This window comes from Arachis hypogaea, chromosome 2, assembly GCF_003086295.3.
Source record: "Arachis hypogaea cultivar Tifrunner chromosome 2, arahy.Tifrunner.gnm2.J5K5, whole genome shotgun sequence".
Classification (NCBI taxonomy): Eukaryota; Viridiplantae; Streptophyta; class Magnoliopsida; order Fabales; family Fabaceae; genus Arachis; species Arachis hypogaea.
The window spans coordinates 1,824,479-1,841,800 of record NC_092037.1 but is presented as its reverse complement, the minus strand read 5'-3'; the positions used below and the strand labels follow the sequence as shown (position 1 = coordinate 1,841,800).

At 27.2% G+C, this 17,322-nt stretch overlaps 1 protein-coding gene across 1 annotated transcript; it reads left to right on the top strand.

Moving 5' to 3' along the window:
* The first annotated feature begins 8,853 nt into the window (after nucleotides 1-8,853).
* Nucleotides 8,854-15,278, top strand: LOC112732289 (MLO-like protein 1). Its single transcript, XM_025780961.2, has 13 exons — nucleotides 8,854-9,177; nucleotides 9,477-9,721; nucleotides 9,836-9,952; nucleotides 10,049-10,109; nucleotides 10,612-10,712; nucleotides 12,189-12,263; nucleotides 12,358-12,446; nucleotides 12,604-12,653; nucleotides 12,898-12,938; nucleotides 13,399-13,608; nucleotides 13,695-13,762; nucleotides 14,369-14,429; nucleotides 14,830-15,278. Exons 1-13 carry the CDS (start codon nucleotides 8,991-8,993, stop codon nucleotides 15,061-15,063), a joined length of 1,539 nt encoding a protein of 512 aa, XP_025636746.1. The 5' UTR covers nucleotides 8,854-8,990; the 3' UTR covers nucleotides 15,064-15,278.
* Nucleotides 15,279-17,322: the final 2,044 nt, after the last annotated feature.

Sequence of the window (17,322 nt, the reverse complement as noted above, 5' to 3'; positions counted from 1 at the left end):
ATTTTCAGGAGGCGGGGATCCTCGCGGGGACCGCCCCGAATGAGGCCCCGATGGTGGGGAATTTTTCCCGTGGGGATGGGGATGGGGAGCGAAATTCTCCCGAGATAGGCGTGGGGACCCGAGCGGGGATCCCCGCCCCATCCCCGATAATTCCCCGAATGTTTGAAATTTCTTAAATAACCTTACTTTATTTCTAACATAGGGGTTTTTTAGTAATTTCACCAATTAAAAAACTCTAACCCTATTATTCAGTCTTCCCTACTCACTGTGTTGTTTGTTGTGCCATCTACTCTCTATTCCCAATCCCAACTCTCTTCCATCTCCACTTTGTTCAAACTCCAAAACTCTCACAGCACCATACGCTATTCTCTCCCACAGCCCCAACTCTCTCCAGTTTCCACTTGATATTAAAGACTATATCTTATTATTTTTTTTAGAATGGAAATTGTATTTTAAGATTTTATTTTATGGACTATAATTTACTATGTTGTATTTGTGGACTTATAATCTTGGATAAGATATGTTTGTGTGTTTGTAATAGTATTTTCTAGTTTGTTTTTTATTTTTTGATATTTTTTACTATAATTTTCATATGAATGTTAAACGTAAGGGGATGGGGAATGGGGCCCCACGGAGAATACGGGGAACGCGGAGAATGAGGATGGGGACAATTATCTCCCCACGGCGGGGATGGGGATTAATTCTGGGGGCAGGAATGGGGAGCAGGGAGGCATCCCCCGCCCCCGCCCCGCCCCATTGACATCCCTAATTTTAGTAAAAGAAAAGTAAAGCATACAAAAATTATACTAAAATAAAAATTTATACTAGTTGTATTTTGTTCCAAAATTAGAGATGGGGCGGTGTTGTGGAATGTATATCTGCTTAAAATGTTAGTTTATTTAGAATATTAGTAAGTGTAAATAGTACCTAATAAGAACCATTAGTTAAGAGATCAATGAATAACAGTTTAAATGACATAGTCTCTTCATACTCAATTAAGAAGTTGCGAATTTGAGTTTTCTATCTTTTGATTAAAAAAAAACCATTAGTTAAGAGTGATTAAGAATAAACTAACTTTTAAAGCAAACATTTCAAAATTCAAGTGTCCTAACTTTTCAAGCAGCAAATGGATGGCAATGACTTCAAAAACTATTTATATACTAATCAATAATATAGCAATTTGATCTTTCAAAACTTAAAAAGTATTAAGTTTGATCTTTTTTTCTTATTTAATTATATGTTTAATATTATGTACTTATCTCTTTGAGGTTTAAGAGTTATTAGATGATTTATTTGCTAAGCTGAAACCTGATTCTCAGTTAATTAGATTTTAAAAAAAGAAAAGTTTAGGGGCTAGTAATTTTATTAAAATTTGGCCAGTTAATCAGCAAAAGCAAAGTAAGTAATCTCCTACTCTTGGATGAAATCTCACACCATTAAAATTATCAATGATAATTAATTGATGATTACAAATCACACAACTTACTGACCTCTAACACTCCTCTTTAAAAACTACGTACAAAGAACAAAGCGTGCCTTAACTATTTACCTACTTTAGTTTAGTTGAACGGTAATGGTTCAATATCTCAATACTAATTCACAAGTTTAAAGTGACAAAATCCATGTCCATATATACCAGACAAAAACAAAAAATTCTAATTTTTACGCAAAAATATGAATTTAATTTTTATATATTATTATACATTATTACATCAGTAAAGATAATGAACTTTTAAATTTACTATTTAAAAAATATTATTAAAAAATTATATAAATACATAAATTTGATTTATATTATTTATATATTAAAATTAAATTCGTAAAATTATATATTAATATTTTAATTTTTAATCTTAAGATGTAAATCATTTGTAATTATGATTAATCAATATCATTTTTTTAAAAAAAATGACTATTAATACACTTATGTAAATATCCAAACCAACTTTTTTAAAGTGACCATATTAGTCCCCAAATTTTAGAGTTTAGCATCGGAGTTTATAAAGATTATACGTTTAACAGTTTCTTTTTTCTTTATATAGTTTTCTTCTCAACATGATCCTTAAACAGGTATTGAGAGAACTCAAACATAAAAAAACTTTCATCAAAATATCAAATCAGCAGCAAGAATTGCTACTACACAAAGCTTAAAAAAAAAGCATAAAAATATCAGAAAAAACTCAAATACATATTAAGAACGTGTATATATATATATATATATATATATATATAAAGAGGTTTTTCAAATAAAAAATAAAACATATTTTTATATGCTATGTATCTTTAAACTCTGTACATGAATGTAAACTAATAATATCTTTTATAGTAGTGGTAACTAACCCTCCAACGTAACCCTTTAACACCTATGATCTTATCCATGATTTTGAAATTATAATAATCGATAAAAATTTATGTATAATTATTTTTATGTAAATAAAAAATTTAATATATTTGACTAAAAAAACTATTTAGATAAAAATATTTAAAATATTTTTTTAAAATATCTTTTAATAATTAAAATTTAATATATATAATCGATTAAATTATATTATTTTTGTCATAATTAAATTGGACAAATTGACAAAAAAATCAATCAACCAAAATTTAAATCAGTCTAAATTAATAATTTTTTATAAAAAATTATTATAATATTTCTATTATAAAAAATAACTAATATACTTATTATATATATATAAAATAAAAATATTATATTTATTTTTTATAGAAAATACTAATTTAAACTGATTTAATAAAAGAATACAATTTAATCAATTATATATATTAAATTTTAATTATTATAAAATATTTTTAAAAAATATTTTAAACATCTTTATCTAAATAATTTTTTATCTAACAATTCTCGACTACATGTGAATTTCCGTTGTAATAATCATGATCCTCCATTCCATGATATAGGGCAACAGCCCAAGACCCCATCCCTCTATTATTAACTCAATTAAACATCCATATATGTCTCTCACATGTCTCAGCTCATATATGATTGAGACATCGACTCATCTCAAACACTTCCCTCGTACCTCCGAATTACTCTTCTCTCGTCACAATCTATTTCTCTATATATACAATATATAAAGCTACTGAATCAGCGAGGACAGTAACAACACTAATCTGTCCTACGCTGTAATACTTTACATACAACGGAGAGCAGGGGATATTCAAAGCTATTTCTCCATTTTAATATTTATTTTTTTTCTCACGAAAATTTACATGCTATATTATATATATTTTTATTAAATATGATAATTTAAAATTCATAAGTACACTTATATATTTTAATAACAATAATAATAATACTAATAATAATCATTTCTTTGTATTAATTTTTATGTTAATTTACTTTAGGATAAAATATACTACATTGATTGTAACACTTAAGTTTTTGCAAACTAAATAATGATTTATTTATGATTTATTATCTTTATTTAGAAATTTATTTTTAGAAAATATTTTTATTAATAATAATTAAATTAAATTTTATGATACTTTGAGTTTAAAAATTTATTAGGACCCTTATATATAATATTCATAATTATTAGATATTTTTTATTTAATATTTAAAAGTTTTAATAATTTAAAAATAATAAAAATTTGATTATCTATTTTGAATAATTAAGATTTGAAATTTAATACTTTAATCTTATAGACTAAAAAGAATTTAATTGAATTATCTCTAATTTAATGTTAAAGTACATATTAGAAACTAATTAGCAAGTTAATAAATAAATAATATTTTTATAATAGCTTTATTAAAATACATTTAGTTTTTAATTATTACACTACTATCTAATTTTATTAAAATCTTTAAAATATCCTTACTCCTTTTTAATTTTACTTAACCCAAATTTTAAATACACACTCACTCTCACTTCTCACACATATGCACTAACACTTCTCACTTACTTAGTTATTCGCACTCTCTCTCAATCTGAAACCATAAAGAAAGAAAGAAAGGAGAGAAAAAGAAACTGAGGAAGAGGGGGAAACGGAAGAAGATTGGAAGAAGAGAAGAAGAGAGGAGGGAAGAGAGAGATCGTGACAAGACTTGGTCCTACTATCGCCATTGACATCGTTGTTGTGTCGTTGTCAGAGAGAGAGAGAGACGCCATTGACATCGTTGTTGTGTCTTGTCAGAGAGAGAGAGAGAGAGAGAGAGAGAGAGAGAGAGAGAGAGAGAGAGAGAGAGAGAGAGAGAGAGAGAGAGAGAGAGAGAGAGAGAGAGAGAGAGAGAGAGAGAGAGAGAGAGAGAGAGAGAGAGAGAGAGAGAGAGAGAGAGAGAGAGAGAGAGAGAGAGAGAGAGAGAGAGAGAGAGAGAGAGAGAGAGAGAGCTATACCGCTGTTACTGCCGAGCAACTACCACCGTCAGAGCTCGCCATTGAGGCTGCTAGAGCCCATGCCTGCCTGCTTTGCGTTCTGCCCTTGCTTTGCTTCGTCGGGGGCTGAGCCCTGCCTCTTTGCTGTTCGTCAAGGCTTGTGGTGCTGTTGCGGGAGTCACTGCTAGAGGAGAAGAATTGCCACCACCGCTGTTCTGTTGTGTCCTTTACTATCGACGCTGGAGAGGATCACCGGAGCTGTTCATGCCCCATCCCCTTGTTTTCTTTGGTAAAACTAATCTTGTTCTGCCTTGTCTTACTGTAAAATTCTATTATTGACTTTGTCCTATCTTTATTTTCTTTCTGCCTTTGTTCAGTTTTAAACCACCGTAGGTTATGGGATTCGCTGCCATTGTTACTGTAGTTGCCCCATGTTGTTGCTACCAGGGCTGTCAGTGATGATGCTGTCATTGCTCCATTGATTCGTGTGTATATTGGTAGACATGAAGCTTATGTTGTTGCAGCCACAACTTTCTGTCGCCCCGTCCAAATTTTGTATTTTCATTCCATGTTACTTCAACCTTCCTCACCTTTTATCCTGGCACTCTGGGTTTGGTCTCTTCAGTCCTTTGGGACCAATTTATGAGTAAGCTTTACATTTATAATTATTTGGCTTTACATTTATAATTATTTTGATATGTGATGCTTGAATTTATGACTATACTTACAAATTACCAACAAAAATTTGAATTTGATTTTAATAATGGATTTATTAGAACTAAATATTTATTTTTGTGAAATTCAGATTTTCAATCTGCACATGAGACTGTATACATGTTTGATGAAGTTTTGTATTATTTTAGAATATTAGATTATATTTAAATGTATTTCTAGAACATTGAAGTATTTTTGATACGCATTTATATACTCTGAATTTGTAAAGTATATTAGACAATTTATATGATTAAAAAGGATTTTGATGCGAAAGTATTATTTGTTTTGATTTGATACCGTATATATTTGAAAGATCAAAGATTGAGTGTATTTGAAATTATAAGTTTTGAATTGGTTTGGGAGGCTCGTATTAGAAAATCGTAATTAACGGCGGTTATGGCGTTAACCTAGATGCATCTGGCTCAGACCTCAGCTAGCACAGGCGTTGCTAGCCTAACGTGTAGGCCACACGTTGGATCTATTATTCCGTACGGACACACGAAAGGAAAGGGCTGCCCTTAGAGGTGGAGCCACCCAAGTGTGGACTATTTGATTTGATTTCTGTATGAGAACTCCCTTATTAATTCACTCGTTCATATGAATTATTAGTTTCTAACTAAACTTATTTTTATAATAATGTTATATAGTCTCATGTGAATTATAGATATACTGTCTAGTCACAGAGTTGCAAAACTCACCCCTTTTTTAAAAAATATTTTTCAGGAACAAATACTTGGCTCTGTGAGACTTTCTAATCAAGAGTCACGATCTGCAATGAGTATCTATTTTTGTCGAGTTCTTAGATGTATATGCTCATATGTCACAGGCAGGATCCAACCGTTTATTAATTATTCTAATTTCGTTAAAAATGTATAATATTTATTTTATAACTCGTAAAATATTTGTAACTTTTTTATTCAACTTATATTTGAGTTGGTTAGGCTTGTTAGGGGACTTTTTTTTCTGAGCGCCCGTCATGGCTCATTTTGGGCCTTGACATTGATTTTCTACTTTTGGACTTAATCTTATTTTAGTATCTAATATTTAAAGTGTTCTATTTGAATCCAACAAAGTTTTATTTAGCTTTAATATAGTCATGTCGTAAAGTCAATGTTAAATAATTAACGAGGATAAAAGCATCGTCATCTCCACCCGTGAACTTCCTTGCGAAAAGTGAGTGATACATTCGCTGCTAATCCTGTGTCTCTCGAGTTTATACCTCTGCTTTAGGGAAGGACATTAAGATTTGGTGGAACGATGACGTTAATTATTTAACATTGACTTCACAACAGAACTACATTAAAACTAAATGAAATTTTTTTGGATTTAAATAGGACATTTTAAACTTTATGAACTAAAACAAAATTATATCAAAACGTAAACGTAGGAACCAATTTAATATTTTATCCTTTATTTTAAAAATAAAATATTTGTTTTACTAAAATAAGTACACTTACATAATATTTATACTAAAATAAATTGTTATTAAGTAAAAATAATATTATATAATATAAAAATATTAATTAAAAAATAACATTTACTTATTAATTTTACTAAAAAATATATATATGTTGTAGTCATAAAACATGATTTTGGACTAACTCGAATTTATCTAAAGTAAAGTATGGTCCAAACTCAATTCAAAAAAAAAAAACACGCATAAAAAAGTCAAACTCAAACCAGTTAAAAATATATTTTGAATCCAAATCGAGTTTAAGGTGGATCGAATATTGTACACCTCGCTCTAAGGTATTGGTTGAGTTTTAAAATATTATAGAACTTTTAAAACAAATACATGGATGAATAATTTAAGATATAAAAAATCGAACCCTACAATAATAGTGCCAATAATTCATGAAGTCATAATTTGAAACTTCAGAAGACTCTTTTAAGTATCAAATTTGTGGTTTGATTTTTTTTTGTTTAAAAAAGTATAGATAGATAATGAGAATATTAAATAATATAAATAATTGATATATTAGATATTTAATTTAATAAATATATAGATGATTATGTTTATTATTTTTAATTAGATAATTTTTTTTCATACACAATTAATAAAAATTGAATATTTAATTTACTATGTGTATAAATAATTATTTTAATATTAAAATTTAAAAAATAATTTAAAAATAGAATATTTTTATTTTATTAAATAAATTTTAAAATTTATTATTTATATTATTTATAAAAATTATTGTTTACCTAACAAAATATTTTTTGTTTAGATGAGTAATAGTAGTAGGTATGTACTTTTTTTTTCTCTTGACGAATTAATAGTGAGTACAGTGTATGTGGATGGAAGTTTCCTCAGAAGAAGCCTGATTCTCAGTAAATTTTTATCCAGTATTTGTTTTAAATTACCATTTGTTTTAAAAAACTTGCAAATAGAAAACGTGGCTTGATAGTTTCCTTAGTCCTTACTCGTTCAAAGAGACCGAATCCATGTCTACACCGCGTAGTAAAAAATTCAATTATCACACTTATGCTTTATGTTCATACCGTAGTTAAATACTTAAATCAAATGCAATAGGTCTCGGTATAAAAATAAATGAAAATGTAACGAAATTAAGTTTATAGACAAATAAACTCATGGTGGAGATTTGTTGATAATTAAAAATAGTTAAATAATTATATAAATTTAATTAAATTGATGTTTAATTATTTTTAATGGTAAATTTTATACAAGACAATTGTATACGAATTTATATTCGCTCAAATACCTCACCTTTTTTAATTTTTTTACATGTGCACCCTGTGTCTTTTGTTTTTCTTTTTTATCGTCTCCATTTTTATTTTCTATGTTTTTTCCTGCATCTTCTCTTTCTTTTTATGTTTTTTTTTTCTTTATTTTTCTTCTATTTTTTTTGTTTCTCCCACTAAAATAAAACAAGGAGAGAAGAAACAAAAAACGCAAAACAGAGAATTGTGTTTGTGCAACAAAAATTATAATAATTATGATTTTTTTTGACAAAATTATTATTCTCTTTGGTCTCAATCTATGCCCCTAACATTTTTTATATAATATACGGTGAAAACTCAGGTACAGTCAATTTTATATAAAATTAATAACTGAGAGTCGTTAGATAATTTGACTAATTTAATTAAATTTTTATCTAATAATTCTTAACTATAAAATTAATAACTGAGAGTCGTTAGATAATTTGACTAATTTAATTAAATTTTTATCTAATAATTCTCAACTACCAACTTTACGCGAATTCGCCACTTGAATTTTCACAGTAACATATACCCGTGGACGAAACCATTTCCAATTGAAAGAGTCTTTACTCTAGGAAGGGACAATAATGAATAATCTACTAATTAATTAAAAAAACGAATCCCAATAGACGTGCAAGGTCAAGGTCGTTGTGTCTTGTGTATCTACTATCTATGAAAAAAAATTTTCTTTCAAAATAAGAATATTAGTAAAAGAATAAAATAATATTTTAATTACCTTTATATTTATAATATTTATTATCTATAAATTTTAATATTTTAACTTGAAAATAATTAAAATATTATTTTATTATTTATTAACATTTTTATTTTAAAAATTTTTTTATATAAATTTTTTTTTAATTTTAATATATTAATATTATAAAATGCTTTATAAAATTATATAATTATATTAATTTTTTTAAATAATTATTTATATAATTAATAAAAATAATAATTTTTTATAAAAATATTATTTATATATTAAAATTAATTATTAAAATTAATCACTTTTTAATAATTAATTTTAATATATACTTAATATAAATATTTTTTTATGATAACAATAACATGATGTAATTAAATACATAATTAAATTCATATATATATATTGAATTCCAAGTTCAAGAATCAGAGAGCGCATTAGGCGCAAGTTTGCAGTGGTGGCACGAACAAAAGCATTTTGGTGTCGTGAAATTTCAAAAGTGATCATAAATCACTGCCAGCATGAGCGGCGGAGGCGTGGAAGAAGGTAACGATTTGGAGTTCACTCCGACGTGGGTTGTGGCCGTCGTTTGCTCCGTCATCGTGGCCGTTTCCCTCCTCGCCGAGCGTCTTCTTCACTATGCCGGAAAATTTCTTAAGAGGAAGAACCAGAAGCCACTCTTTGAAGCTCTCCTCAAAGTCAAAGAAGGTTTCAAATCTTCTCCGATCATCACATCCATTCTCTTAATTATCATTTCAACAACTCAATTTTCTTTTTCTTCTCCGAATTACTAACTAACTTCATCGCACAATAAATGTTATTTGACTCGTATTTTAATTTGTGCTAAGCCTAAGTTACCTTAAATTAGTAATAATTTCAAATATTTATACATAGATACATGATTTTTTATTTAATTCTAGCTGTCAAATTAAATAATTCAGGTTTTTTTACTAAATTTGTAAATTTATCAGAAAAAAATAAGGAATTTAATTTTGTTATTGTTTCAGAGTTGATGCTGATGGGATTTATATCTCTGCTTCTGACGGTAACACAAAATGGGATCATAAGAATCTGTGTGCCAGAGCATTGGACACACCACATGCTTCCATGTAAATTTGAGGATAAAGAAGAAGAAACAAAAACAACATCACATTTTCAGAATTTTTTCTCTTTCTCTGGAAATCTCAGGCACCTTCTAGAAGCTTCCAAATCAGCAGAAACAGGGTCCCAAACTGGATATTGCGCTCGGAAGGTATTATTACAATTTTTATCTCCTCTCATATTGTAGATATAATAAACTTCTCAATTTCATTCTTATTAGAAAATTTTTTGTTCTTAATTCTTATTTATTTATTATTATTTTCAGGGCAAGGTGCCTCTATTGTCCATTGAAGCACTTCATCACTTGCATATCTTCATTTTTGTGTTAGCTATAGTTCATGTAACCTTTTGTGTTCTCACAGTAGTTTTTGGAGGATTAAGAGTGAGTATCTATTTATTAAATTTAATTTATTATTTTACTCTATTTAATTTGTTGATACCTCTTTTCTATTAACAATAAATGCCATTTCATTTATAGATACGACAGTGGAAGAACTGGGAAGACGCTATTGCAAAAGAAAATTATAATTCAGAACGAGGTAAAACAAAAAAAAAACAAAAAAAACATATTTAAAATTATCACTTATATAATTATATTATATATATATTGAATTTAATTTCTCTGTTTTTCTAATGATCTCATTAACGTGTTGACTCTTTGATATGCCTTTCAAGTTTGAAATCAATTAAATGATTAAATTAATCCTACTTTATAAAAGTTTGTCTTTCTGATTTCTTAAACCATAAAAAGCATTGACAATAATTTTACAAATTGTATTTCATGTGTAACTCATGAAAATAAAGCAATCTCTAGTTTTAAAGAAAGAAAAGAAAAAATATGAAGAATATTTTGTTTTAACTTTTGGTATATATGCCTTTCAAGTTTAAAATCAATTAATCCCACTTTATAAAAGCTAATAACTTTACAAATTATATTTTTCTTGTGCATCTCTTTTATTTTTTCTCCCAAAATTATTATTCTGTTTGAAGTTTTAATTTGTTGACTTACTAATCTTTATATGAAATTTGTGTAACGCATAGTTTTGGAACCAAGGCCAATGGTGACTGAAGTTCATCAACATGAATTTATAAGGGACCGTTTCACAGGTTTTGGCAAAGATTCTGCTATTTTAGGATGGATGGTATGTTTTTTAATCTCTAAATAAAATAAATAATTTAATTTTGATGCAGTATAAAATATTTTATACAGTTATGCAATCACATTTGTTTTTACTGATGTAACATTACATAATTAGATACACGTATAAAATTATCTTACACATAATATATTAAAATTAAATTCTAAAATAAATAAAAATTTGCTAATGTCAAGTTAAACCCTCTGAAATTGCTCCCCCTTGAAGACATATAGATTTCATGCTTCTATTAAAAGCTATGTAAATAAAATATGTATATCTACACACATGCCGTATTTGTTTCTTATATATATAACTCTCCTTTACTGGAGAAAAGTGTTTAGAATATATATCTAACTTTATGTGTTCATAAATGCAATTTGATTAATTGATCTAAAATATTTAAAAAAAAAATTCGTCACATGGTTTTTTTTTTTCATCTCATGCACTAATTATGCATTCTTAGTTTAATGAGTAGAAATTGAATTTCAACTTCATACGATTCCTCATATGATATATCGCATATGCATAATTGAAAAATATAAAAAAAACCAATTTTTAAGTAATTAATATTAACCAATTTTTTATATTATAAAATTAATTTTTTAATCTCATTTTTGGAGAAGTTGGAGTTTAGTATAGTAATTAATGCTAGAGAGACAACAAAAAAGGCCAAATTTATTTTATTTAATATTTATTCATTCTAAAAAAATTAATAAATGTTAAATAAGATAAGTTCTAATTGTTTTGGTTACTTTTTGTTATCAAATATTTTTGTTAAAAAAGTTGACTAAATATTAATTAAAAAAATTAATTCTTTAGTTGAACTCTACATAATTAGGTAATTATGGATGGTTTAATTACGTAATTATGGAAGATTTAACTTTATTTGCAGTGGTGTTTGAATAAGTTGTAAGAATAGCATTTATGTTGCGTTCATTAAACTACCACTTAATTTGTCATCCTTTTAAAGTTTAGCTTGATATTTTATCTAACACAGTTTTTATTTTTCATTATTGGTTTGGTTAAGTGTTAGTAGAATTTATATTTAATTATGTATAGATAAGATAACTCTTTTTATTAGTTGTCTTTATCAAAACCCTCAAATTCCAACCACTTTCTTCTACTCTCTTTTAATGTAATTTATGTAAATTAACCATTTTCTTCTGATCTTTTTAATTACATGGGTAGCTTGATGACTTTATTTCTACCTAAACAGTGGTTTTATATACCCATTGGTCTCTATCATATTAAATCTCACTTTCAAATATATTTATTTTTTATTTTCACGTTTGATTCCCATCAAGAGGTTACATGAATTCATGTTCGGATTATCAATGTTTTAGATGGATTAAAAATTGTTAATTTTGTTTAGAGTGTGGACTACATACACAAAATTTCACAAATTAGTCATTTTAGAAATTAAATTTAAGGGCCTTTACCTTGTTTCTATTAACATTATTGTTGCTAATTTTCTTTCAGAAATCCTTTTTCAAGCAATTTTTTGGATCCGTGACAAAATTAGATTATGTGACATTGAGGCTTGGTTTTATTATGGTAAGATTCTAGCATACCATGTTAAATATTAATTAAGCACCAAATTAATATTTGAATTATTATTTATTTATTTTTGTGTTTGTCTCTGTTTTAGACCCACTGCAGGGGAAATCCAAAGTTTAATTTTCACAAGTATATGATTCGTGCTCTTGAAGATGATTTCAAGAAAGTTGTTGGTATAAGGTATAGTTCTTCTTCACAATAACTTAGTAAATTAATTAATTTTATTATATTATCAGTTAATGATCAAATTTCTCTCTTTTTGGGCTAGCTCTTTAATTTGTATGTAAATTTGATCATGATTTTTTTAATATTTAAATAATTATTATGGTTGCTGCAGTTGGTATCTTTGGATCTTTGTGGTCATCTTCTTGTTGCTTAATGTCAATGGTATGTTACAAAACTTATTATTATTATTATCACTTTAAATGATCCTGTTCTGGAGTTTTAACTATAGTATTACATAGCATCCAAGACTTTCATTAAAAAAATATATATACATTTAAAATATGCGAAATAACTAATTCAATGGAAAATTTTTGAAATACACATAATATTTAAAAAAAAAAGGTTAATGTACTTTTGCTTATAATGTTCTTAGTCACTAATTAAAACTCTTGTTTGACTCTTCCAGGTTGGCATACATATTTCTGGATCGCTTTCATCCCTGTCATTGTTAGTATCCTCTTCTTTTCTGTTCTTCTTTTTGGTCCTTAAACATTTATTATTCTTAAAATTTTCAAAAGAAATTGCTTTATTAACCCTAAGTTGTCACAATTAAATCCTAACATGATATATATGATCTTCAATGAATGTTAGCATTCTAAAAACAAACAAAACAACAAACTATCTTAATCAAAACCAAATATTTTGATTTTTTCAAACCCAAAACTAAAAAAAATAAAATAAAATTACACCGACCAAAACCAAAATATCTCAATTTAATGTGTTTCAACTTTCAAGTATTTAAGAAATACTCATGCTCCAATGGTTAATCATTGATCTTAATAACAAAATATATATAATTAATATCAACGACTAAAATTACTGGAACATCAGTATTACTTATACGAATAATTGAAAGAAGTATACTTGAAAATTTTTTAATATAATTTGGATTTTGTGGATATAACAGGTGCTGCTTGCGGTAGGGACAAAGCTGGAACATGTAATAACCCAATTAGCACATGAAGTGGCAGAGAAGCATGCAGCCATTGAAGGTGAATTGGTGGTTCAACCATCTGATGATCACTTCTGGTTTCACCGACCTCGCATTGTTCTCTTCTTGATTCACTTCATCCTTTTCCAAAATGCTTTTGAGATTGCTTTCTTCTTCTGGATTTGGGTACTTACTCTCTTCACTCATTTATTTCCACAACCATTTATTATTTTTTTTTTCTTAACGTTATCAACATTATTTGTGTCTCTCAGGTTACTTATGGGTTTGACTCGTGTATAATGGGTCAAGTTCGTTACATTGTTCCAAGGCTCATTATTGGGTAAATATAATATATATACTTTGTTACTTCTTAAGAATATTGTTGTTTTCTAATTGATAATCACTACAAGAAAAACGCTAATTACCGTTGAAATTAGTGTTGGATTTTTAATAAAAACTCGATGAAAATTTTATTTATTGTTTAGATTGTATTAGACAAAAAAAATTGATAATATTATCGTTAAATAAATCCGACGATAATATAGATTCACTTTTTTGTTGAGTTATTCCAATCTAAATCTGATGATAATAAAAAATATTTTAAAAAATAATAACAATTATTGTCAGATGTTTTACGCAAAATTCGGTGGTGACTGATGAGTGACAAAAAATTTTAAATTTTTTTCAATTAAAATTTTTTTACATGTTATTTTAAAATTTACATTTTCTATGAATATTCTATTCCTCTCTCTTATTACTAAAAATAAAATAATGAGGATTAAGGATGATTTTAAAAGACTCACATCAAAAGAAAATAGTAGTAATATATCAAATTCATAAGTGATGATATCATATTATCACTATTGAGTGTGTCATTTTGAATTTGAAATTTTTTTGTTTCTCTTTAGTCTATATTCTTATCAATTCTTTATGTTGGGGGTTGCAGGGTATTTATTCAGCTTCTATGTAGTTACAGCACTCTCCCACTCTATGCTCTCGTTACACAGGTGAGTTTTGAGTTTATTTTATTTTCTATCCGAAAGAGACTATTTGTTCCAAGGATAAAACATTACACAATTATGAAAATTTTTAATTAGTCTTTAGCTATTTAAATAATTGGTCTAAACAGTCTTGTAAACAGTGACTTATTGATATGTTAGGATTTAGGAATCTTTAGACCAATGACAAAGACGGTTTAGACTAATTATTTAAATAATTGTAGATCAATTAAAAATTTTCAAATTGTAAAGAGACATTTTTTCTTTTGAACAAATAGTGAGAGACTGGAAAGAATATTTATTATTATTATTATTATTATTATTATTATTATTATTATTATTATTATTATTTACACCTAATTTTTTGCTGAAATTCAAAATTAAGGCCCCTTTGCATTGATGTTTGCAGATGGGAACTCACTTTAAGAAGGCAATATTTGATGAGCAATTACAAGTGAAGCTTGTTGGTTGGGCACAGAAGGCAAAGAAGAAAGGACCAAGACCTGAAAGTTCTCACAACGGTTCTTCAACCGCCGCTAATAATAATAATAATAATAATAATGGAGTTCAGCTTGGCTCAATTTTCAGGAGGGCTTCAGCATCTCCCCCAGAAGACCATGGCAATTCCATTGTCCCAATCTAAACAGAGCATGCCTCCAATAATTAATAGTAATTAAAAGGATATAAAAAAGAAATGAAATTTTTAATATGTACATTTAGTGTCGTTAAAAGTTTTGTTTTCGTTAATAAAATTGTGCTTTTATATTGTTAAATGAGAAATGCTTATAAATGTGTATCTAAAATATCTACTATCACTCTTTTTGAATATTATCGATAATAATAATGAATTATCGTAAATGTTTGTGACGAATTTCTTTATATAATATTTTTTTAAGATGCTTGTTAAAAATAATCTAAAAAAAAAAAACAACACATCTTCACAATATAGCTAGAGGACAGCAATAAAGTGAAAGAATATTAGCACAAGAAAATGTAATTAATTACTATTTACTATGTTTAGTTTAGTTTAATCCTTTTTTAAAATGTAAATAGTAAATTTTGTTTGATTTAAGGCGGAAGACGAGATATGAAGTAGCTTACAAATTTTGCCATAAGTTTATCGAAAATCTTCACGTTAGATTTTAAAGTAGACAATTATGGAGAAGCATTTAAGAGGTTCGATTTCAACCAAAAATCAAGGTCTTTCTATGAAAATTAGCTCATGAAGGACTAGCGGTGAAGACGAATCTTTATGAGAAGATACCTCATATCTTCAATTTGTGCCCGCGATGTTCTTTACTACCAGAAACACACCTTCATATTCTGATCTTCTATCTGGGAGTTGTGCAAGTCTGGAATCAATCACCAGTAACAAGTTTGATTCCCAGAGATCTGACTATAGAACCATGGGAGTGGACAAGTGGTGGTGTCAGTTGATAGAAGCGGTGAGAAGAAGAGGAGATAAAAAAGAAAAAATTAGTCAAGTGAGTTACCTTCTATGACAGATCTGGTTGTCCAGAAACTCTCATTTTTGAAAATTGCATAGTTGAGGTTGGAAAATTCTATCCCAAGCTCTAACATTTGCAGAAGAATTTGGGCCACTTGGGAGGCATAGCAACCGAAACTAAAGAGAAAAGAATAATTTGACCGTTTTGTTCTAAATTTCTAATACTTTAGCTTGGTATTGTTCTTTCTGAGTTTTTTAATTTTTTTATTATTGTATATGTTTATTTCTGATTGTCTGGATATTGTAATTAAACTATTTGATTATAATAAAGGTATTAACTTTTGAAAAAAAAAAAGGAGGCGGACGGAAATTAAGGTACTTGCCTTAATTTACAAAAATTCACAAAATTTTTAAAAAATATTTAAATATTTTTATATAAGTGTATGTTTAATATTTTTTTAAGTTTTATAAGAAAATAAATTAATGATGTGTATAATATTTAAATTTGTAATAACTAATTATTTAAATTTATATATTTTATTTTAATTTGTATATTGAATATTTTGTGTATATTAATTAATTAAATTTGTGTTTGATTGTATTTTATAATAATTGTATTAATTTTTTTAAAAAAAATAAAGTTTAATATTTATTTATATCTGTGAATATTTGATTCTCTAACAAAAAAAATAAATAATGATCTATGATAAAAATAGAATACAAACAAAAGATATTTTACTAAATAAAAATCAAAGACGAAAGAGATTCTTGGAATCCCATTGCTATCCCTACTTGCACGTTTCAAAGAAGAAAAACAAACCTAAGTTAATGGTCAATGCTACCGTGTAGATTGTTATAAATATTCAAACCTACAGAAATAGTGTGGTTGAGTCTTCACGTGACAAATGGCAATCTTCTGTGTCCTGTTGATAATTGGCACAACATACAGTAGTTTGTCGGTCTAAAACTAATTTGCAATTGAGTAATATGATGTGTATATTAAAGTTAATTTTTAGTATGAAATATATAATAATTAATTTTAATATACTAATGACAATTTTGTTAATAATCACATTAAAATATTAATGTAATTGAAAAAAGAAACCACGCCATTTCTTTAGTCATCCTCTCCCTGTTAATTTCCACTTGAGAGTTGAAGAATTGAACCACATCACACACACATATATATATATATATATATATATTTCTTCCGTATGAAACAAGGGTCTAATTTTAAATTTTAACTTAATTTTTAAATAGATGTTTATTTAGAAAAATAATAAATATTAAATATTCTTTTAATTTTGTCTTAGTAATTTTATCAAGTTAACTCTGCCTATGTTACATTTGTGGTACATAGCCGGTCCCAAATCTGAATAAGGGAGAAGAGTTGTGTTAGGTCTTTGACAACCAACATAAAAATATAGTTGAATTCTCATGACATGAATCAAAAAC

Coding starts and splice junctions, on each gene's coding strand:
- LOC112732289 (XM_025780961.2), top strand. CDS start 8,991: ATGAGCGGCGGAGGCGTGGAAGAAGGTAACGATTTGGAGTTCACTCCG. Junction 9,953..10,048: donor TAGTTTTTGGAGGATTAAGA/GTGAGTATCTAT, acceptor TTTCATTTATAG/ATACGACAGTGGAAGAACTG. Junction 13,763..14,368: donor GTTCCAAGGCTCATTATTGG/GTAAATATAATA, acceptor TGGGGGTTGCAG/GGTATTTATTCAGCTTCTAT.